Here is a 20,886-nt window from a genome sequence, read left to right as displayed (position 1 = left end):
CCCAGAAACAAACTTACAAATACTATGATATATAGGCAAAATAAGTGGTTATATTGGCCTTGAGTAAGCAACAAGCAGAGTAGATATGTAGGGTGTTGCTATCAAAGGATTCAGCAGTTGGAAAGGTACTGAAGGAATTCCAGTACTAAAATTTAGCCTAAGGATAATAGTGATGGAAAAAGTAGAATTTTTGCAAGGAACCAAACAAGGAATCAAAATAAAGGAAGGATAAAAGTGGGAATGCAGTTGGAGTCAGTGGAAGGGAAGAGAATGGGAAGTACTTAATAATACACATTATCTCATTTAGTCCTCCCATCAATGTTATAAAGCTCATTGCTGTCTAACATCCTGAAGGTCACGTAGGTAATAAATGAAGGAATCTGATCTAATCCATTGCAACCAGTTTTTACATTTCCAGAGTAAAACTGGATTACAAAAACCACAGGGAATAAGGCAAAAGGCAGAAGTCAAAACAGACCAGCAGCAAGGGTGAGTTGTTACTGAACTACTGGCCCAGGGTTCTTTAAATTCTCCTTGACTAGAAATAGGGCTAGTTACAAAGTTATAGGAAGAGAATAGGGCACCTGAACAACAAAGGTTGAAGAAAAATAGAGCAGGGTACCTAGTAGATATTAATTTATTAACATTTATTGAACTATACCTTGATCTGTCAATGGCTTTGTAAGTTCTTTTTATAGTGGTAAAATAAATATAACATAAATTTAGCATTTTAACTGTTTTGAAGTGTACAATTCAGTGGCAATAAGTACCTTCACAATATTGTGCAACCACTACTACTATCTTGTAAGTTTTTTTAAATGCTTTTTCCTGTTCCTCATTGAGCTTAGCACAGTGCTACGCACATAGAAAGTGTTCCTTAAATACAGGGTTAATTTGTCTAAATGCCATCATGTCCATGTGATGAAAATGAAAGGATGTGGTCACTCTGGTTATGTTCCCAGGTCATTCTGTGCCTAAATAGAGCTTCTGTGAATCCTTGGCCATGTGGTCATGAGAACTTAGTCACCCTGGGAATAATAATCAGGGGTTCTCCTTTGAGCTTTTGCTTATTAGCATTCTGTCTCATGTACTTATACAGATTATTATAAATAGGACATTTGTATAGAGCTGTGGGTACAGCCAGAGTTTTCCTGCACAAATCTCCCCTAGATTAGAGGTTATGAGCTGCTTACATAATGTAATCCAACATGTAACTATCATATGGTCACAAACCTTTAATATTTCTTTTATGTGCCTATCCCAGTAGAAAAGAAATGTGTTTGTATTGAGTAAGAACTTTGTACATGTGTAGTTTGTTTTTTAAAATCAGCTTTATTGAGGTATAATTTACATACATTAAAACACATTTTATGTGTACAGATCAATGACTTTTGGCAAGTGTATATATTTGTGTAACCATACATGTATAGGTTTTAAAAACTGCACTGGATTCAGCGATTATTAGTTTACAATAGTTGAATAAATATTGATTCTGAAACAACAAATATTTTGGGATTCTTGTTCTATTATTTCCTTCTGTTTGCGAGTATATTAATATTGTACAGATACCTAATCCAGAAACTTCAAATATTTTGCTTCTTCTAACTTAGAGGCATCCAGAAGCAATTCAATTTACTGCATTCTATTTTAGGTAACACATTTCAAGAAAATATGCAGAATATGGAACATAAGCAGAGTAAGAAGCCAGTATTGAGAAGCCTAGAAATTATATTGTAGAAGGAATGCAAAAGAAGCAAGGGTTCTGAAGAGAAGAAAATATGGTGGGGTGGGATAGAGTGAGGAAGGATGATGGTTTCAAAACCTTGAAAAACTTTCATATGGAAAGAAGACATTTGTTCAGTATGTAGCTTTAGAGGCTAAAAATGACAAAAAGAAGTTATTATAGGGCAGATACTTTTAACTCTAACTGTTCTAAGAGTTAGACCCTCCAAATGTAATGGTTTAAGTATCAATATCCTTGTGCTATAATTGTTCCAAAAGAGGCTAAAAGACCATTTATTTGAGACACTGGGGCAAGAGTAGAGGGATTAGACTGGTTGGCCTCTTCAGTCCTTTACCATTCCAATTCTGATTGTGTGATCTAGGAACTTCTCATTTAAAACTAGATTTCAGGGAAACCATAATTCAAAGATAAACAACCCCAAAATCATGGTTTGATCAGGAACAAAGAACTAAACCTAGAGAGAACTGCAAGCAGGAACTCCTGGGAAAGACAAATAAGAACAATTCAGAAAAATGATGGAAAATCTATCTTTCCCACCAAATTGACTTTGTGCTTCCTAATCTATGTTAACTGACACCCAATTGGGTATCACTGACACCCAATTATGCAGAATAAAGACAATGTTCCTTATCTTTGACTCCATCTTCCTCCAATTTCTGCTAATACTTCTCCCAGAAATATCTCTCAGCTGTCCTTTACCTTTACACTGGTATTGTCATTGCTCCAGGTGAACTCTTGCAATTGATTCCTAACCAGTCTTCCTTTCCATGACCTCCTCTTCTCTTAGGCCATTATTCACAAAGCCAACAGTGATCTTTCTGAAGCACAGACTGAATTTCATGACTCTAACCTGCTCAAGAATCAGTATTAGGCTTTTTAATGCCTACAAAGTAAAGTTCAAATTCTTTAGCATGGCATTCAAAGCCACCACAATCCGGCCCTCACCCACCTTGCTTGCCCATGGTGCCTTAGGCTTTGGTTATACTGCAGTACTTATCGTTCTGGAACATGCCATACACTTCTCTACTCCATGTCTTTGTTCAGCCTCTCAAATATACTCCATAACTTCCCCCTGTGGACATTTACTCATTTTTCAAGGCTCAAACAAATACTGTCTACCTGTGTGAAGCTATCCTTAATGCTTCCACCTCATGACTCCTGCCTCCTTCCTTTGGAATTAAAGGCTTTTCCTTGGAGCTGATAATACCTCTCTTCATTCTTGCTTTTGCATTTAGCCATCATGCTTGAAAGCTCAGTTTCTGGGGTCCAGGCCTATCTCCACTCACTGTAGAATGCTCAAAGGAGGCGGGGCGTGGTGACTCACACCTGTAATCCCAGCACTTTGCGAGGCTGAGGCAGGTGGATCATGATGTCAGTTCGAGACCAGCCAGACCAACATGGTGAAACCCCGTCTTTACCAAAAATACAAAAACTAGCTGGGCATGGTGGCATGTGCCTGTAATCCCAGCTACTCAGGAGGCTGAGGCAGGCAAATCACTTGAATCCAGGAGGCTGAGGTTGCAGTGAGCCAAGACCATGCCACTGCATTCCAGCCTGGGCGACAGAGTGAGACTCCGTCTCAAAGAAAAAAAAAGAATCTTCAAAGGCAGAGAATGGGCTTCATTTATTTCTATATCCAACCTGATCACACCCTCAATGTTAAGCATCTAACACAGTGCTTGTATATAACAAATGCTTAATATAAGTTTATTGAATTAATCTGGAATTTGAGAGCAGTTAAACTTCTATCTATGGCTTAATACCAGTTTTAAAAAATCTAAGTTCTATTAAAATTCTAATTAAAAGCCTAGTGATTATAAAAGCTTCTCATTCTAATAATCCAACAATTCTGCATCCAAAACAGTTATATACTTACGTTCACTAGGAGAGAGAAGTCAGTGACCAGTTGGCTAAGTTCAATTAAGTCCTTTAAAAGAAAGGGAGAGGAAGTTACTTTTATGCCTCACAACTACCAAAAAGAAAATATTTTTAACATACCGCTTCTAAGGTTTCCCACGATTCTGCAGCATTTTGATCTTGAGGAATTTCAGGTAAGGCATATATCTGAGTCAAACTCTGAGAACTAGCTTCAGCTTCAGTAGTATGAAATGCTCCTGGATGAACATAATAACCCCATGTTTAGAGTTTATTTGCTTTGTTAGAAAGAAGATAACATAAATTGATTTCATAAAACAAATGCCATGTTAAATGCTCTCTAAATTTAGGCTAAAAGGAAATTGATTATTCTGCAAAAATAGAATTTGGCTGGGTGCAGTGGCTCACACCTATAATCTCAGCAGTTTGGGAGGCTGAGGCAGGAGGACCGCTTGAGCCCAGGAGTTCAAGACCCATCTGGGCAACAGAGTGAGACCTTGTCTCTACAAAAAAATTAAAAAGTTAGCCAGGTGTAGTGGCACACACCTGTAGTCCCAGCTACTTGGGAGGCTGAGGTGGGGGGGATCACTTGAGCCTGGGAGGTCAAGGTTGCAGTGAGCAGTGATCATGCCACTGCACTCCAGCCTAGGTGACAGAGCAAGATCCTGTCTCAAAAAAAAAAAAAAAAAAAAAAAAAAAAAAAAATTATCCATGGGACAGCTTGTTCCCCAGATTAGTTAACACATTTTTTTTTCTTAAATTTTTTCTTTTTTGTTTTTAATTGACACACAGTCTTGCTATGTTGCCCGGGCTGGTCTTGAACTCCTGGCCTCAACTGATCCTCCTGTTTCAGCTTCCCAAAATGCTAGAATTACAGGCATAAGCCACGACACCAAGCTTACACACATATTTTTTAACCTACACAGTCATCTAAAAAATGGCTACAAATATCATCTATCCAATCTGAATAACTAAGGCTAGATGTGGAAGAAGCACCAAAGGAAAACTATTCTACTTGGCCAATGTTCCAAGGAGACGTACCTATATAAATAGGTTTAATACTTTCCATCCTTAAACTCCCATTTGGCTATTTCAGTGTAAATACCAGATACAGAAGGTGTTGAAAGCAGGGAAGTAATATGTTTTTATTAATGATAATCAGTCACTATTGGTAACAATAAGATTGTCACCAAACATTCTTACCATATGTGTCTTTTTTGTCACTACTCTTCTCCTCAGAGTCAATCTTCTGGCCCATGCCTCCATTGCTTCTACTTCTTTTGAGTTTTAAAAAGTCATCAACCCACTAGGACTTTCCCCATTAAACACCACCATGATGATGAATTAATTCATACTTTAAAATCTACCTTCAAGTCTTTATTTCCTCATATTGGTTTTACCAATCATTCATTCATTGAGTTGACATTTATTAAATGCCTACTACCTGCTGATCAGTGTGCTGAGGTGCTGTAGACACAATGTTAAACCATAAAAACAGTTCGGAGGAGGCAACATAGTAAAGTGGTTAGAAGCCTGGGCCTAGTCAGAAAGACTTAGGAGAATTCTGATTTGGCTATTTATTAACTGTTTGCTTTGGGTATTTCATCTCTTTGGCTGGGTTTTCTCATTTGTAAAATAAAGTGATATTCACTTTGCACAGTACCTGGGTTATATATAAAGTATAAGTGCTCAATAAATTAGTTACTGCTGCTGCTATTATTAACAGATCTTATTATAAAATTCACGATACAGACATATTAATCATCAAGTTCAGCCAGTATAGTCTAATAAGAACTGTAACACTGGCAAGTATAGAGTGCTACATGGGCACAGATGAGAGGTATTTAACCTAGACTTGTGGATGGGGAGAGTGGTCAGAGAAGGCTCTGCAGCTGAAGCCTGAGGATGAACAGAAATTACTATATAGGTGAACTGGTGCAGGGGTGGAAGGAGAAGCAAAGAGTATTCAGGTCAGAGAGAACAGTATGTGCATATGCTTAGGGACTGAAAAACGTTCAGTATAGCTGACTGTGATAAGGAGAAAAGTAAAGTTTAAGGCTGGAAATCTACTTTGAGATTATTCATGGCATTTGTAAACTATGTTAAACAGTTTTGTTTTTCACAAAAGATCAATATGTTACTATTAATAATAGTTGGAGACTACTGGGAAGGTGCCATAATCAGATTTTAGATTTACAGAGAAAACCATAGCTGCCGTGTGAAAAACACATTAAGGATGAAGTTGAAAGGTGACAAAATTAGAAACTAAAAAAACCACCTGAGATCAGGAGTTCGAGACCAGCCTGGGCAACATGGCAAAACCCCATCTCTACTAAAATACAAAAAGTTAGCTGGTGTGGTGGCATGCACCTATAATCTCAGCTACTCAGGAGGCTGGGGCAGGAGAATTGCTAGAACCTGGGAGGTGGAGGTTGCAGTGAGCCAAGATCATGCACTCCAGCCTGGGCAACAGAATGAGACTCCGTCTCAAAAAAACAAAAACAAAAACACAAAAACACAAACAAAAAAACACTCTGAAGGCTTTCCAATATATCCAGTGTAACATGATGGTGATCTGCTCTAGGATAGTTACAGTAGAAATGGAGAGATCTGAAGGTCCACTGTCTCCCGTTCACTTCAAGCTCAAAACACCTACCACTTACATTTTCTGAGCACCCACTGAGTATTGTGTTAGGGTGCCAGGGATAAAAAGTAATTAACACAGAGTACATTCTCTCAAGTAACTTATATTTTAGAAGAGCCAGACATACAAAAAGAAATCATAAAACAATAGGAGACTGCACTGGTATCTACCTAGAATCAGACATATATACATAAGTATTTTATGAGAGTTCCATGTGGGTGGCGTCCGATCCAGTTTGATACGGTATGCAGCTCATGGGAAGCCTTTCTAGAAAACTTGATGTTACTAGGCAAAGAAGAGAAGAATATACATTCTAGGTAGAAAAACCAGTATGAACAAAGGCCCTCAAGGAAGAAACAATGTAGGCAGGTAAATCAGCAGTTTGATGGTACCAAAGCAAGAAGTAAAAGACAAGTTACAAGTATAAGCCTACAGATGGTCAGGAGGGGCCTTGCAGACCAGTTTAAGACTTTGGACTTTATCTGGCAAACCAAGGAGAGCTGTTGAAGTGTTATAAGCAGAGAAATGCCATGATGACATGTGGCACCTGATCTACTCCTAAAAGTAAGCAATTATAACTCTAAGTTCATATTCTCTCAATGACCCTTTCAGCCAAACCTATAACTAAAATAGTATTTTATAAAACTGTATTACTATTTTACCTTTAAAGCCCATGAATGCTTTACCTCTCTAGGAAAAGTGTTTCAATTGTTTAGGAAGACCATAGTCAATGGACTAAAAAGTAATTTGTAGATTTGTCAGGACTGACAGTGTTTTTAATCTTATCTGAATATATTTATTTAACTTAAAGGAAGAGCAAAGGCAGGTGATACAGAGTAAGTTTTACATTAAAACATTACGGCAAATAGCCAATATTTTAAAAGCTCTAAATGATTTTTTACAAATGCTTAAAATAGTTACTCTACGCTTTACATTATCACCATAAAGACACTCTCATTTTCACTTCAACCAAGATAAATGAATTACTCTATAGCCTTTCTTCTACTTAACATTTCCAGGTATTTACACTTCTTTAACATTATGATGAATAATGATAACTTCATTGTTATTAACAGATCAAATATAAAGGAGAACTTTATAACTATGACCACTCCAAATATTTTTTAAAGCCGTAATTTATGTACTATTAAACAGGATTCAAATGAAGTTTGCGAGGGTACGCAAAAAAATTAGGACAGATTATTATATATTAATACTTAATCTAAAAAATAACGGGTGGGAAATGTTTGACATTTTAAACAAACATAAAAGATTTCCCTCAGTAAAGAATAAAAATGTTTAAGTCATTTACGTCTCACTTGAAACCAAACTACGTATGCATCTTAGTTCAAATAGAGTCTTAGAACAAAGAGGTCTGTTCTCTTTCAGAAAAAACCCTGATGTAAACTTAAAACTCTAAACCTCGCTAATCAATTCAAGGCATGACTATCAATTAAAGTAAATCTTTTCATTTCTACAACTTCCATAATTCATTTATTCCAGCTTGCATTTAAAATCACTACCTCAGTGATGATCCTTTGACTTTGAACTTTTACAAACTGCTATGGACATGATAAGGCAAAACACTGAGATAGATTATAGTTTCAGGAAAGAAGGCTGAAGAATTGGCCGGGCGCGGTGGCTCAAGCCTGTAATCCCAGCACTTTGGGAGGCCGAGACGGGCGGATCACGAGGTCAGGAGAACGAGACCATCCTGGCTAACACGGTGAAACCCCGTCTCTAATAAAAAAATACAAAAAAATTAGCCGGGCGTGGTGGCGGCGCCTGTAGTCCCAGCTACACAGGAGGCTGAGGCAGGAGAATGGCGGGAACCCGGGAGGCGGAGCTTGCAGTGAGCCGAGATAGCGCCACTGCACTCCAGCCCGGGCGACAGAGCGAGACTCCGTCTCAAAAAAAAAAGAAGGCTGAAGAACTTTAGATTTGTCTACAGAAGTAAAAAATTGCAACTGTTTCATATAACATAATCATCTCAGGTACTCCCACCCACACACAAACCGGAAGCATAAAGGGCAAGTAGAACATAGGATCTATCACTCACCACTGTTTTTTAAACCCCAGAATTGGTTTTAAAACCTTATTGTTGGTTTAGTTGAAGTGAGAAATAAACGAAATAACATAAGACTTTTCCCTTTTATACACATCCAAATATTCTCTCCCTCTTTCTCCACTTATGAACAGCAATGATTTTACCAAGAATTATTATATATAAAAAACTTCCACTAAACTTCACCACATAAGAAAAAGTTTTATTATAAATCTAAATTAATTCAAAAGCATTGCTGAAATATTTTCCAGTTCTGATAGTTTAAAAATAGTGAAATTAATTTGCTGATCATCTATATAAGCCTATCTATCAAAATAAAATTACTTCTAAGCATGGCTTAGCTGTGAATGAAGACTTTAAAAAAAAATTAAAACCAATAGAAAATACATCTTCTGAATCATATAATACAAACCATCTACATGTTTCACAAAACTCTTCAGTACATGTACATACCTGTGATAAAAATCTAAATTTCATCAAATTCAATATGCTGGTCTGAAGTTCCCAGCAGTTTTAAGATTATATTCTTTTCTTTTGTGAATATTTGTTTAAAATGTAATAAGATTCTGTTCCTTTTGCACTACTGAAGTGTGTGTCCTGAGAGTAAAGAAAGACAAAAATGGAGAGAAGCACTGATTCACTCTGTATGACTTGAATCACCTTTCTAAATACAAATCAGATTTGGAGGCTCCTCACTTCACTTGGGTGGAAAGCAATATGCTAAAAGTGAAACCAGACACACAAGTGAGACAGAAGGGAGTTTCTCAGATCAAGAAGATTGGCAGAGAAGATTTGCTTTAGGAACTCTCAGAATCTGGACAAAAGAAACAGCAAAATCATCACAGCTTCTCCCTAAACTTAATAAGCTTCTTTCATTCTCCAGAGAACATAAAACATCCTATTCTACTTGTTATTTCTATCTGTGAATGAAAAACTATTTTTGTATTTTTGATCTTACTCATGGAAATGTGGCAACATTGCTTCTGAATCTCTGCTGATGTTTCCAATCTATTTATTTAGAATCAGATTGAATTTGTAAAGTAAAAAGTATTTTAAGGCACTTAACTTCTATGCAATAAAACAGATTTTCCATATAGGCTGCTGCTACTATAATGAGTATCTAAAGCAAAAATAAGGAAAAACTGGAGAGCATAGAATAAAAACATGTAGAATGACAAAAAACAGTCTATAGCTAGAAGAAGATCAAATATGGAGCAAACTCAATTCCTACCCCACTATTAAAGTCTTACGTAAATTAGTTACTTCCTTTCTTTTCACTATTCCTTTCCATCCTCTTGATTATTTATTAATAATATTTCTGGATTTGAGGCAATATAGTAGAAACTCTCACACTCGGTGAAATACTCAGGCACTTGGTGAGACAGCAGTTTTTTAATTGCTTTATGTTGGCAGTGGATTCATAGTGAAAGCACACTATGACAAGCAGACTGTTCAGAATTCGAAATTCTATACACTGTTTTAGGTATAACCTAGGTATTGATTTTATTAATAGAATGACTGTTTCAATCAAATCAATACTAGTTACAGAGATTTAATTTTTTAGTTTTCTCCTAGTAATTAGGTCTTTAGTAGCCTATTTGGTGAATTGAAAAGTTTGAGAATCAAAAGAATTGGGAAGTGAATTTCACCTGCTATTTCTTCTCCCTCATCCTCTGGCTCTGCTCCAATTTTTTCCATTTCCTTTATGCACATACTTCTTCAAAATCTGCTGAACTTTTTTTTTTTATATCAATCAGCTTCCTATGGAGAAAGTTTATTTGCCAGCAAACTGGGTAAACTGCCTTTTTCTATTAATAATAATCACCCAATTCCTCTGATGATATATAAGCCCAAAGTTGTTGATCCCAAACAGTTCTACTGGTAGTAACACAAATAATGCAATAATAAAATGCAAATTAAAGCAAGTACTAGGGTATTAACATATTTTGAGAAAACTCTCAGATAGAACTCCAAATTTTCGTTTGATAGGGGAATTGCTAGAGATAGGCAATTCAAAGCTAAGTAGCAAAGAGACTGATGCTAGTTACTCTTTCCAGAAAATCCAGCTTATCTTCACAGTTATTATTACCATAACAACTATCACAATGTCTGAGTACATAAGATGGGTCCTTAATCACATGGAACTATAAAACCCAGTTACCCCACATGTGCACATAAAGCATCAGTTTGCACTAAGTGATAAAAACAGCCTTCACCCTCACCAGTATGGCAGCAATAACTATAGATGAACAGAATAACAAAGTGGTAATTATAAACTATCAAAAAGCATTCTTTCCAAATACTTTTCAACCAAGAACTGAGTGCTAGCATCTCCTTCTCTCAAAAACATTGACGGTACTGGTTATCCTCTGAGTGAGGTGATTACAGCACATGTGAAATTACAAAATTATCTCTAAAAAGATATTTATGTATTTATGTTTATAAAATATTTCTGAATGGTCCACTATATGCCAAGCATTGTGCTAGGTACTAAGGCTACGACAAAAGCAAGATTACCCAGAAACTCTGACTAGTGGCCTAAATGTTCCTTCCAAAGTTTTTTTTTTTTCAATCTCTCTAAAAATTACTGAATCATTAGCACTGAAAATATAAAATTAAAAAATAATCTGGCTTTGGAGATAGTGATGCAGGAGTGCCCTAAGTAAATAAAAAAAGAAAAAATGGGCAGGTGTAACATCTCTAAGATTCTATTCTAATTTGTAAATGACTTATACTCTACCTTTTCCACAAAGATTAAAGGTAGCTTAGAATAATTTATAAAATATAACAAGATGAGACAAGTTACAAATAAAAGAGAAACACTAAAACAAAAAGGAAAACAAGGGCAGTAATTATAAAACAAAGCTAGGATAGGTTTAAAAATTTGAGTTTTGGTGGCTAAAAATTTTGGCTCTAAGCTTTCTAGTAAACAATTTAAGTAAGAAAACCTTATCAGTTATTCCACTGAATACCCAAAAGATAAAAAAGAGACCAACTACTTTGAAGTACTACTATGTATTAAGCCAAGAATATTTTCAGAGTTAAAGACATTATAATGTGATCGGCAATTATCAATCACATCCTTAGAAGAGATGTAATGACAAATTTCACAGGGCTGTTTCTTAGAGTATCACTTCACAGAAGATGATGGCTTGACTCCCGTTGTAGGTTACTTAATGTTGTCAGTTATTCAGAGAACTTGGCTGAAAGATAGATCTAACATCCCTTCTGAAAATCAGAATGCTTAAGAAAAAAAAGGCATGCCTGAAGAGGTCACCCCTGCACCTGGAAAGGAGTGAAGAGTACTCTGCACACAAGAATGACATTATCCCTTAGGAAATATATTTAAATTTCTCTTCAATAAATAGACAAATGGGTACTTGCCCTGAAATCCACTCCATAAACATAACCTCAAGTTTTTTATTCTGCAAAATATCCAGGGTACACATTTCCGAGAACACTGATCAGGGTCCAAGCATTTAGCATATTGGGATAGCGAATGATCCTTGAAGACCTATAGGTAATTCAGTATCTACTCAAGGAGGTGAGCTTTAATTAACTGCATTACTGTGATTAAGAATAAGATTTAGTACAATACGTTACCACCAACAGTCATGGATCTGGTCAAAGGAGGCTGTAGCAAAATTTCTTCATCATTAAATTGCTTCTTAAGTTCTTCTACAGATTCCAAATGGAGTTGGAGAAATTCTGCTGTTGCTGCTGATGCTTCTTCTTTAACAGGATCTATCATTCTCTTCAGAAGTACTAGGTCATCCTTTCGGACTTTCAAACAAAGCTTCTCAATTTCTCGGATATTGGATCGGAGTTGCTATAAAAGAAAAAATCATTAATGCCACCATTTCTTAGTATAAAGTATCTTTCTTTTCAGAAGTAATGTTATAATAGTTGTGGATGGAAATTATTACAAATATCTCCAAAATAGAAGGTGTAGCATAATACTTTTACATTTTCCATGTCTCTGGCTGGCCAAATCCAGCATCTTTAGAAACCACATGCTCATACTTTGAATTTATTTAGCATTTTTCCTTCATTAAATGTGGTTATACAAAGATAAATGCTCTTCACAATAAATCAAACACTACAGAAGCATATGAAATAAAAATGATTTTCTCACTTCACCTATCCCACCCCCTCTTAACCCAATCCTCCCACACATTTCTCACGGTTCATGCACACATTTAACATATATAAGGCTTCTCCCTTTTTATTAAAAAAATGGATTACATTATACATAGTAATCTATAATTTGTCATTCCATACTCAACAATACCATTCCTCCTGCTCAATGGTTACACTATATTCCACAGTGTAAGCACAGAAGAATTTACTCAATCACTCCTTCAGTGATCAACATTCATTCGTGTTGTTTCCAATTTTTAGTTATTACAAACTATGAAACAAATATCCTTGCATATAAGTCCTAATTTACTATATTAGTATATATTATTCTAGTATATACTAATATTAATATGTTATTTTGTGTAGGAAAGACTCTCAGAAACAGGAATATTCAAATGATAATGTGCATTTTTATTTCAGAAGCTATTGTTTTTTTCCCAAAAAGCAGTAACACTTCACACTAGCATCAAAGTATGATTGCCTATTTCTCCACATGCTGCCAGTCCTGCATGTCATCTCACTGTTGCTTTACTCTGCACTGCCCTATGAATGAAGTTGTTAGATTTTTTTTATCAAATGATTTTCCTTCTTTTTGAGAAATACCTACTGGCTTAGTCATAAATTTTCCTCTAATATGTTGCTGTAATGAATTATGTATAGATTTTGTAGTGTAGACTCATCTTTATATTCCTGGGATAAATCCTTTCTAGTCTATATACATAATTTTTAAACACAATGCTGAATTCACTTGCTAGTATTTTATCTGAAACTTTAGCACATGGGGGGTGTGTGTGTGTGTATACACATGTGTGCATGTACACAGTTTGTGTATTTCTATTATCTTTACTAGGTTTAAACTTGCTTTAACAGGTTTAAGGTTGTGCTAGCTTCATAAAATATACCAGGGAGCTTTCCCTCTTTCTCAATGGTCTATACTTTGAAAACAAAGAAACTATCCCTTTAAGATTAAATAGGACAAATTTGCAAAAATAATCAAAGTAAGATGTTTCAAAAAAGTTATATGTCTATTCATATATTTTAAATTATTTTCCCCTAAAGTGTTTTCACAATATTAATGCAAATCCTATACAGTAGACAGACCAGTACATGTTAATTAATTTTTCAAGTGCATACTCTGAGTGAGGTGTTATATTACTATAGTCCAAATTATTACATATAGAAAAAGCAAAACAAAAAAAATCTGTTTAGGATTTACTTGGTTATCTAGTGGCGACACTGGGGTTGAAAACCCAGGTATTCCTATAGGGCCAGCAATCTTTCCACTAAACTAAAATCATAATGCCTATCTATATAGTATCTTAATATCATACAATCTAAAGTTTCCATTTTACTGTAGTAAAATTAAAGTCAATTCTAGAAAAAAAAAATAGTTTAGTTACAACCTAAAGCATCTTGTAAGACTTTTCTGGGTGAAAAAACTGCACCTCTATCTTACCATACTTCCTGTAACCTTATCTTCAGTCTCTTACCATTCTAATATGAGCTCAAAAACCTAAGGATAATTAAACTGTAGATTCAAAATATGTGAAATGTAGGTATTAATATGTTAAAATTATACAACGGCATAGGTGAGCATCTAATCCAATCTCACAATTTTACAATAAGGAAACTGGAGTCTAGATAAACACAGTGCCTATTTCTCCACATGCTGCCAGTCCTGCATGTCATCTCACTGAATTAGGACTACAGCCCAGGCCTCAAGTCCCAGAACAATACTGTTTGCCACACACCACCATTTCCTGGCTGTGTGACTCCTTTCTGGACCATAATTATAAAGCTTGGTTGTATAGTTGCCAGTCTACAGAAATATTTTAGGTAATATTATCTTGGAGGAGCGTTAAAAATTTTCTACAGTCAAACTTAATGAGTATTTGTTTGTGACATCTTCCTCTCTTATATAATTTGTACATATGCCTGTCCCCAGTCAAATTACAGTAGCCAGCTGAGAACTCTATTACTATGAGTAATGTGGAAAATTTTGAGGGAGAGAAAGAAAAAACCCACTGAAGTATAAAATCTGATACTATAATAACATAAACAATAACAAAAACATAAATAATGGCTAAATTTTTATCAACACTTAAAGTTATCCATTGTGCTGACTGCTTTATATCTTTTATCTTCCCCTCGCAATATATCTTTGAAATGGGTATTACTATTATTCTAATTTTACAGAAGAGAAAATTAAAGCAAGAAGCTCAACAAGTAGCCCAAGATTACACTGCTAGTAAATAGTACAGGCAGGAATCAAATCCAGGCCACAGATCTTATGTTCTTAACTACTTTATTACATAGCAAACACCATCCAACACAAATATAATGCAAACTACACACACAAGCCACATATGTAATTTAAAAATTTCAAAAATTACATTTAAAAAGTAAAAAGAAACAAGGGAAATTAATTTTAATAATATTTTTATTTAACCTAACATAGCTAAAATACTATTTTAATATGCAATTATAAAAATTATTAACAAAATATTTTAAATTGTTTTATTTGTAGTAAGTCTTAGAAATCTGGTAATATTTTACATTCACAGCACATCTCAGTTCAAACTGGCTACACTTTAAGTGCTCAACAGTCATATGTAGTTAGGAGCTACTACATTGGATAGGGCAACAAGGGAATCTCTCTAAAATCAAATAGAGGGAACAGGATGGTAAAACCATATGTGAAGAACATAAAGTTAGGTGTTTCTGCTTCTAAAAACAACAGGCTAGGTGATTCAGACTAACCTTCCCACTAATGGCTACTTAAAAAGTTGAATAAAAATCAAATCACAAAACAAACGAAAAGGAAAAAAAAAAACTTGAAAAGTATCAGAAAGTAAACAAGATAGTAAGTAACTATAGGACAACAGTTGGGCAAAGACAGAAATCTAGAGAGATGAGTCCTGAACTCAGGGCCACATTTGCTTTGGGAGTATTTGCATACCAGAGTACAAGCTCACAAAGCTTGGATTTAAATTTCCACGCCAGGACCTGCTAAGTATAAGGACTCTGGTACTTTTGGCTGGGATCGTCAGAGCTCCACCCTAAGAACACAGGTAATCCTAAAATAAAACAGCCCTTGCAAGAACTGCAGACTGGCTTCCAGTCTCCAGTAGCTCATAAAAAACCTTAAGCTCTAAAACTGGATAAAAATAATCTAGGAAAGTTAGTGCCCCCAGGGGCTTAGGAGAGCAAATGAAAATATCTGGAGGAAGATAACATCATCCCTAGCTTCAAATAATTTCTATAAATAATGTTTGAAATAAAATGTCCACCAATCAATCAAAGATTATCAAGCACATGAGGACATATGCAGCGTGAGGAAGAAACAGCAAAACAACAAGGAACAGAAACATCCAAAAGGACATGTAATATGGGAATGAGCAAATTTAGTCTATAAAACTACAGTTATTTTGTTCAAAGGCATAAAAATAAAGCTTGAAAATTTAGCAGACCACTGGAAACTATAAAAAGCAACATGCAGGTTTTTTAATGAATATTCTATAATTTTAAAATAGTGTTCAAAAGAATTTAATAAATGAGTTTAGCTTTATATTAGGCCCAGTTCAAGAAAGATATAAACTGGAAAACAGATCTGAAGAAACTATATAAAAAGTATCTATGTAAAACTATGTAAAATAGAAACAAGGAAAGTGAAAAATAGAGAAGAAAAGTTAAGAAATACAGAAGAAATAGTTAGAAAAGGGTACAATATACATTTACTTAGAATTCCAGAAGAAGACAGAAAATGAATTTGAATACATAATGACTGAGAATTTTCAAAACATTGAAGAAAAACATCCATCCACAATTCAAGGTCAATAAATCCTGAGAAGAATAAATAAAAGGAAAAATACACCTAGCCAGAAGAGAGAAAAAGAAGGAGAAAAGATGTTTAAAAGCGCTACAGACAAAAGTATCTTGCAAAGAAACAGTAAGATTATAATGACTTATCAACAGCAATAACAAAAGCCTAAAGAAAATGGAACAATATATTCAAAGTATAGAAAGTAAATTACTACTAACCTAAAGTTCTATATGCTGCAAAAATATCTTTCAAGACCACAGGTAAAAAAAAATATTTTTAGACAAACAAAAGCTGAGAGAATTTGCCTTCAGTAAGAGAAATATTAAATGGTGACCTTCAAAAATAACCATTAATCCCAGATATAAAGTTGGAAATGCAAAAAGAAATGAACAGGAATGAAAATAAGCTAAAAATTGGGTAAATCTAGATGACCAGTAACTCTACTAAAACAACAATAATAATGTCTGTGGGGTTTAGAAATATTTACATAAAAATAGCACTTGAGTTGCAGGGCATACATGGAACTAAAATAGTCTAAGGAACTGATATTATCTATACTTCTAAGTCAAATATGTATGTTGTAATTTCCAGTAAAAGTATATACATTTATTCTTAGGTATCCATGGAGGATTGGTTCAAGGACTCCCTGTGAATACCAAAAATCCATAGATGTTCAAACTCTTATATAAAATGGTGTCATATTTGCATATAATCTATGAATATCCTCCTGTATACTTTATCTCTAGGTTACTTATAATACCTAATACAATGTAAATACTATATAAATAGTTGTTATACAGTACTTTCATAGGGAACAGTGACAAGGAAAAGAGTCAGTACAGATGCAACTATCCATTCTTTTTTAAATATATTTTTGTTCCATGGTTGGTGAAATCCATGCAGAAGGCTCAAATGTAGTTCCTAAACTACAAAGGAAAAAATTAGATAAACTAAAAAAAAAGATCAGGGGCGGGGCAAGATGGACGAATAGGAACAGCTCCAGTCTCCAGCTCCCAGCACCAGCGACACAGAAGACGGGTGATTTCTGCATTTTCAACTGAGGTACCGGTTCATCTCACTAGGGAGTGCCAGACAATCAGTGCTGGTCAGCTGCTGCAGCCCGACCAGCGAGAGCTGAACCAGGGCGAGGCATCACCTCACCTGGGAAGCACAAAGGGGAGAGGAATCCCTTATCCTAGCCAGGGGAACTGAGACACAACACCTGGAAAATCGGGTAACTCCCACCCCAATACTGCGCTTTACCAAGGGTCTTAGCAAACGGCACAGCAGGAGATTATATCCCACACCTGGCCGAGAGGGTCATGCCCGCAGAGTCTCCCTCATTGCTAGCACAGCAGTCTGTGAACTAACAGCAAGGCAGCAGTGAGGCTGGGCGCCCGCCATTGCTGAGGTTTAACTAGGTAAACAAAGCCACTGGGAAGCCCGAACTGGGTGGAGCCCACAGCAGCTCAAGGAGGCCTGCCTGTCTCTGTAGACTCCACCTCTGGGGACAGGGCACAGCTAAACAAAAAAAACAGCAGCAGAAACCTCTGCAGATGCAAACGACCCTGTCTGACAGCTTTGAAGAGAGCAGTGGATCTCCCAACACGGATGCTGAGATCTGAGAACAGACAGACTGCCTGCTCAAGTGGGTCCCTGACCCCTGAGTAGCCTAAATGGGAGACATCCCCCACTAGGGGCAGACCGACACCCCACACCTCACACAGCGGGGTACACCCCTGACACAAAGCTTCCAAAGCAAGAATCAGACAGGTACACGCACTGTTCAGCAATATTCTATCTTCTGCAGCCTCTGCTGCTGATACCCAGGCAAACAGGGTCTGGAATGGACCTCAAGCAATCTCCAACAGACCTACAGCTGAGGGTCCTGACTGTTGGAAGGAAAACTAACAAACAGGAAAGACACCCACACCAAAACCCTATCAGTACGTCACCATCATCAAAGACCAAAGGCAGATAAAACCACAAAGATGGGGAAAAAGCAGGGCAGAAAAGCTGTAAATTCAAAAAATAAGAGCACATCTCCCCCTCCAAAGGAACGCAGCTCATCGCCAGCAATGGATCAAAGCTGGACGGAGAAAGACTTTGACGAGTTGAGAGAAGAAGGTCTCAGTCCATGAAACTTCTCAGAGCTAAAGGAGGAACTACGTACCCAGCGCAAAGAAACTAAAAGTCTTGGAAAAAGAATGGAAGAATGGATAACTAGAATAATCAATGCAGAGAAGGCCATAAACAAACTGACAGAGATAAAAACCATGACACGACAAATACGTGACAAATGCACAAGCTTCAGTAACCAACTCGATCGACTGGAAGAAAGAGTATCAGCGATAGAGGATCAAATGAATGAAATGAAGTGAGAAGAGAAGTCTAAAGAAAAAAGAGGAAAAAGAAATGAACAAAGCCTTCAAGAAGTATGGGATTATGTGAAAAGACCAAATCTATGTCTGATTGGGGTGCCTGAAAGTGAGGGGGGAAAATGGAACCAAGTTGGAAAACACTCTTCAGGATATCATCCAGGAGAACTTCCCCAACCTAGTAAGGCAGGCCAACATTCAAATTCAGGAAATACAGAGAACGCCACAAAGATACTCCTCGAGAAGTGCAACTCCAAGACACATAATTGTCAGATTCACCAAAGTTGAAATGAAGGAAAAACTATTAAGGGCAGCCAGAGAGAAAGGTGGGGTTACCTACAAAGGGAAGCCCATCAGATTAGCAGCGGATCTCTCGGCAGAAACTTTACAAGCCAGAAGAGATGGGGGCCGATATTCAACATTCTTAAAGAAAACAATTTTCAACCCAGAATTTCATATCCAGCCAAACTAAGTTTCATAAGTGAAGGAGAAATAAAATCCTTTACAGATAAGCAAATGCTTAGAGATTTTGTCACCACCAGGCCTGCCTTACAAGAGACCCTGAAGGAAGCACTCAACATGGAAAGGAACAACTGGTACCAGCCATTGCAAAAACATGCCAAAATGTAAAGACCATCGATGCTAGGAAGAAACTGCATCAACTAACGAGCAAAATAACCAGTTAATATCATAATGACAGGATCAAGTTCACATGTAACAATATTAACCTTAAATCTAAATGGACTAAATGGTCCAATTAAAAGACTGGCAAATTGGATAGAGTCAAGACCCATCAGTTTGCTGTATTCAGGAGACCCATCTCACATGCAGAGACACACATAGGCTCAAAATTAAGGGATGGAGGAAGATCTACCAAGCAAATGGAGAGCAAAATAAAGCAGGGGTTGCAATACTAGTCTCTGATAAAACAGACTTTAAACCATCAAAGATCAAAAGAGACAAAGAAGGCCATTACATAATGGTAAAGGGATCAATTCAACAGGAAGAGCTAGCTATCCTAAATATATATGCACCCAATACAGCAGCACCCAGATTCATAAAGCAAGTCCTTAGAGACTTACAAAGAGACTTAGACTCCCATACAATAATAATGGGAGACTGCAACACCCCACTGTCAACATTAGACAGATCAACGAGACAGAAAGTTAACAAGGATATCCAGAAATTGAACTCATCTCTGCACCAAGCGGAACTAATAGACATCTACAGAACTCTCCACCCCAAATCAACAGAATATACATTCTTCTCAGCACCACATCGCACTTATTCCAAAATTGACCACATAATTGGAAGTAAAGCACTCCTCGGCAAATGTAAAAGAACAGAAATTATAACAAACTGTCTCTCAGACCACAGTGCAATCAAACTAGAACTCAGGACTAAGAAACAATCAAAACCGCTCAACTACATGGAAACTGAACAACCTGCTCCTGAATGACTACTGGGTACATAACAAAATGAAGGCAGAAATAAAGATGTTCTTTGAAACCAATGAGAACAAAGATACAACATACCAGAATCTCTGGGACACATTTAAAGCAGTGTGTAGAGGGAAATTTATAACACTAAATGCCCACAAGAGAAAGCTGGAAAGATCTAAAATTGACACTCTAACATCACAATTAAGAGAACTAGAGAAGCAAGAGCAAACACATTCAAAAGCTAGCAGAAGGCAAAAAATAACTAAGATCAGAGCAGAACTGAAGGAGATAGAGACACAAAAAATCCTCCAAAAAATCAATGAATCCAGGAGTTGGTTTTTTGAAAAGATCAACAAAATTGATAGACCAATATCTAGACTAATAAAGAAGAAAAGAGAGAAGAATCAAATAGACGCAATAAAAAGGGATAAAGGGGATATCACCACCGATCCCACAGAAATACAAACTACCATCAGAGAATACTACAAACACCTCTATGCAAATAAACTAGAAAATCTAGAAGAAATAGATAATTTCCTGGACACATACACTCTCCCAACACTAAACCAGGAAGAAGTTGAATCCCTGAATAGACCAATAACAGGCTCTGAAATTGAGGCAATACTAAATAGCCTACCAATGAAAAAAAGTCCAGGACCAGATGGATTCACAGCTGAATTCTACCAGAGGTACAAGGAGGAGCTGGTATCATTCCTTCTGAAACTATTCCAATCAATAGAAAAAGAGGGAATCCTCCCTAACTCATTTTATGAGG

General features: G+C 36.3%; 1 protein-coding gene across 3 annotated transcripts in view; it reads right to left on the bottom strand.

The window, feature by feature from the left end:
* LOC105480964 (syntaxin 17) overlaps nt 1-20,886 on the bottom strand; it is a 74,539-nt gene that overhangs the window by 13,062 nt on the left and 40,591 nt on the right. For all 3 annotated transcript variants that reach the window (XR_011612735.1, XR_011612736.1, XM_011740183.3), the window contains exons 4-6: nt 11,932-12,157; nt 3,743-3,858; nt 3,621-3,671 (exon numbers count right to left, since the gene is read on the bottom strand). Coding sequence is in view for 1 of the 3 variants with exons in the window: in XM_011740183.3 (XP_011738485.1) it covers nt 3,621-3,671; nt 3,743-3,858; nt 11,932-12,157 (393 nt within the window). In the remaining 2 variants the exon portion in view is untranslated. The remainder of the gene's footprint in view (nt 1-3,620; nt 3,672-3,742; nt 3,859-11,931; nt 12,158-20,886) is intronic.

This window comes from Macaca nemestrina, chromosome 14, assembly GCF_043159975.1.
Source record: "Macaca nemestrina isolate mMacNem1 chromosome 14, mMacNem.hap1, whole genome shotgun sequence".
Classification (NCBI taxonomy): domain Eukaryota; kingdom Metazoa; phylum Chordata; class Mammalia; order Primates; family Cercopithecidae; genus Macaca; species Macaca nemestrina.
Note: the sequence above shows the minus strand (reverse complement) of the source record. Positions and strands in the feature narration are given on the sequence as shown.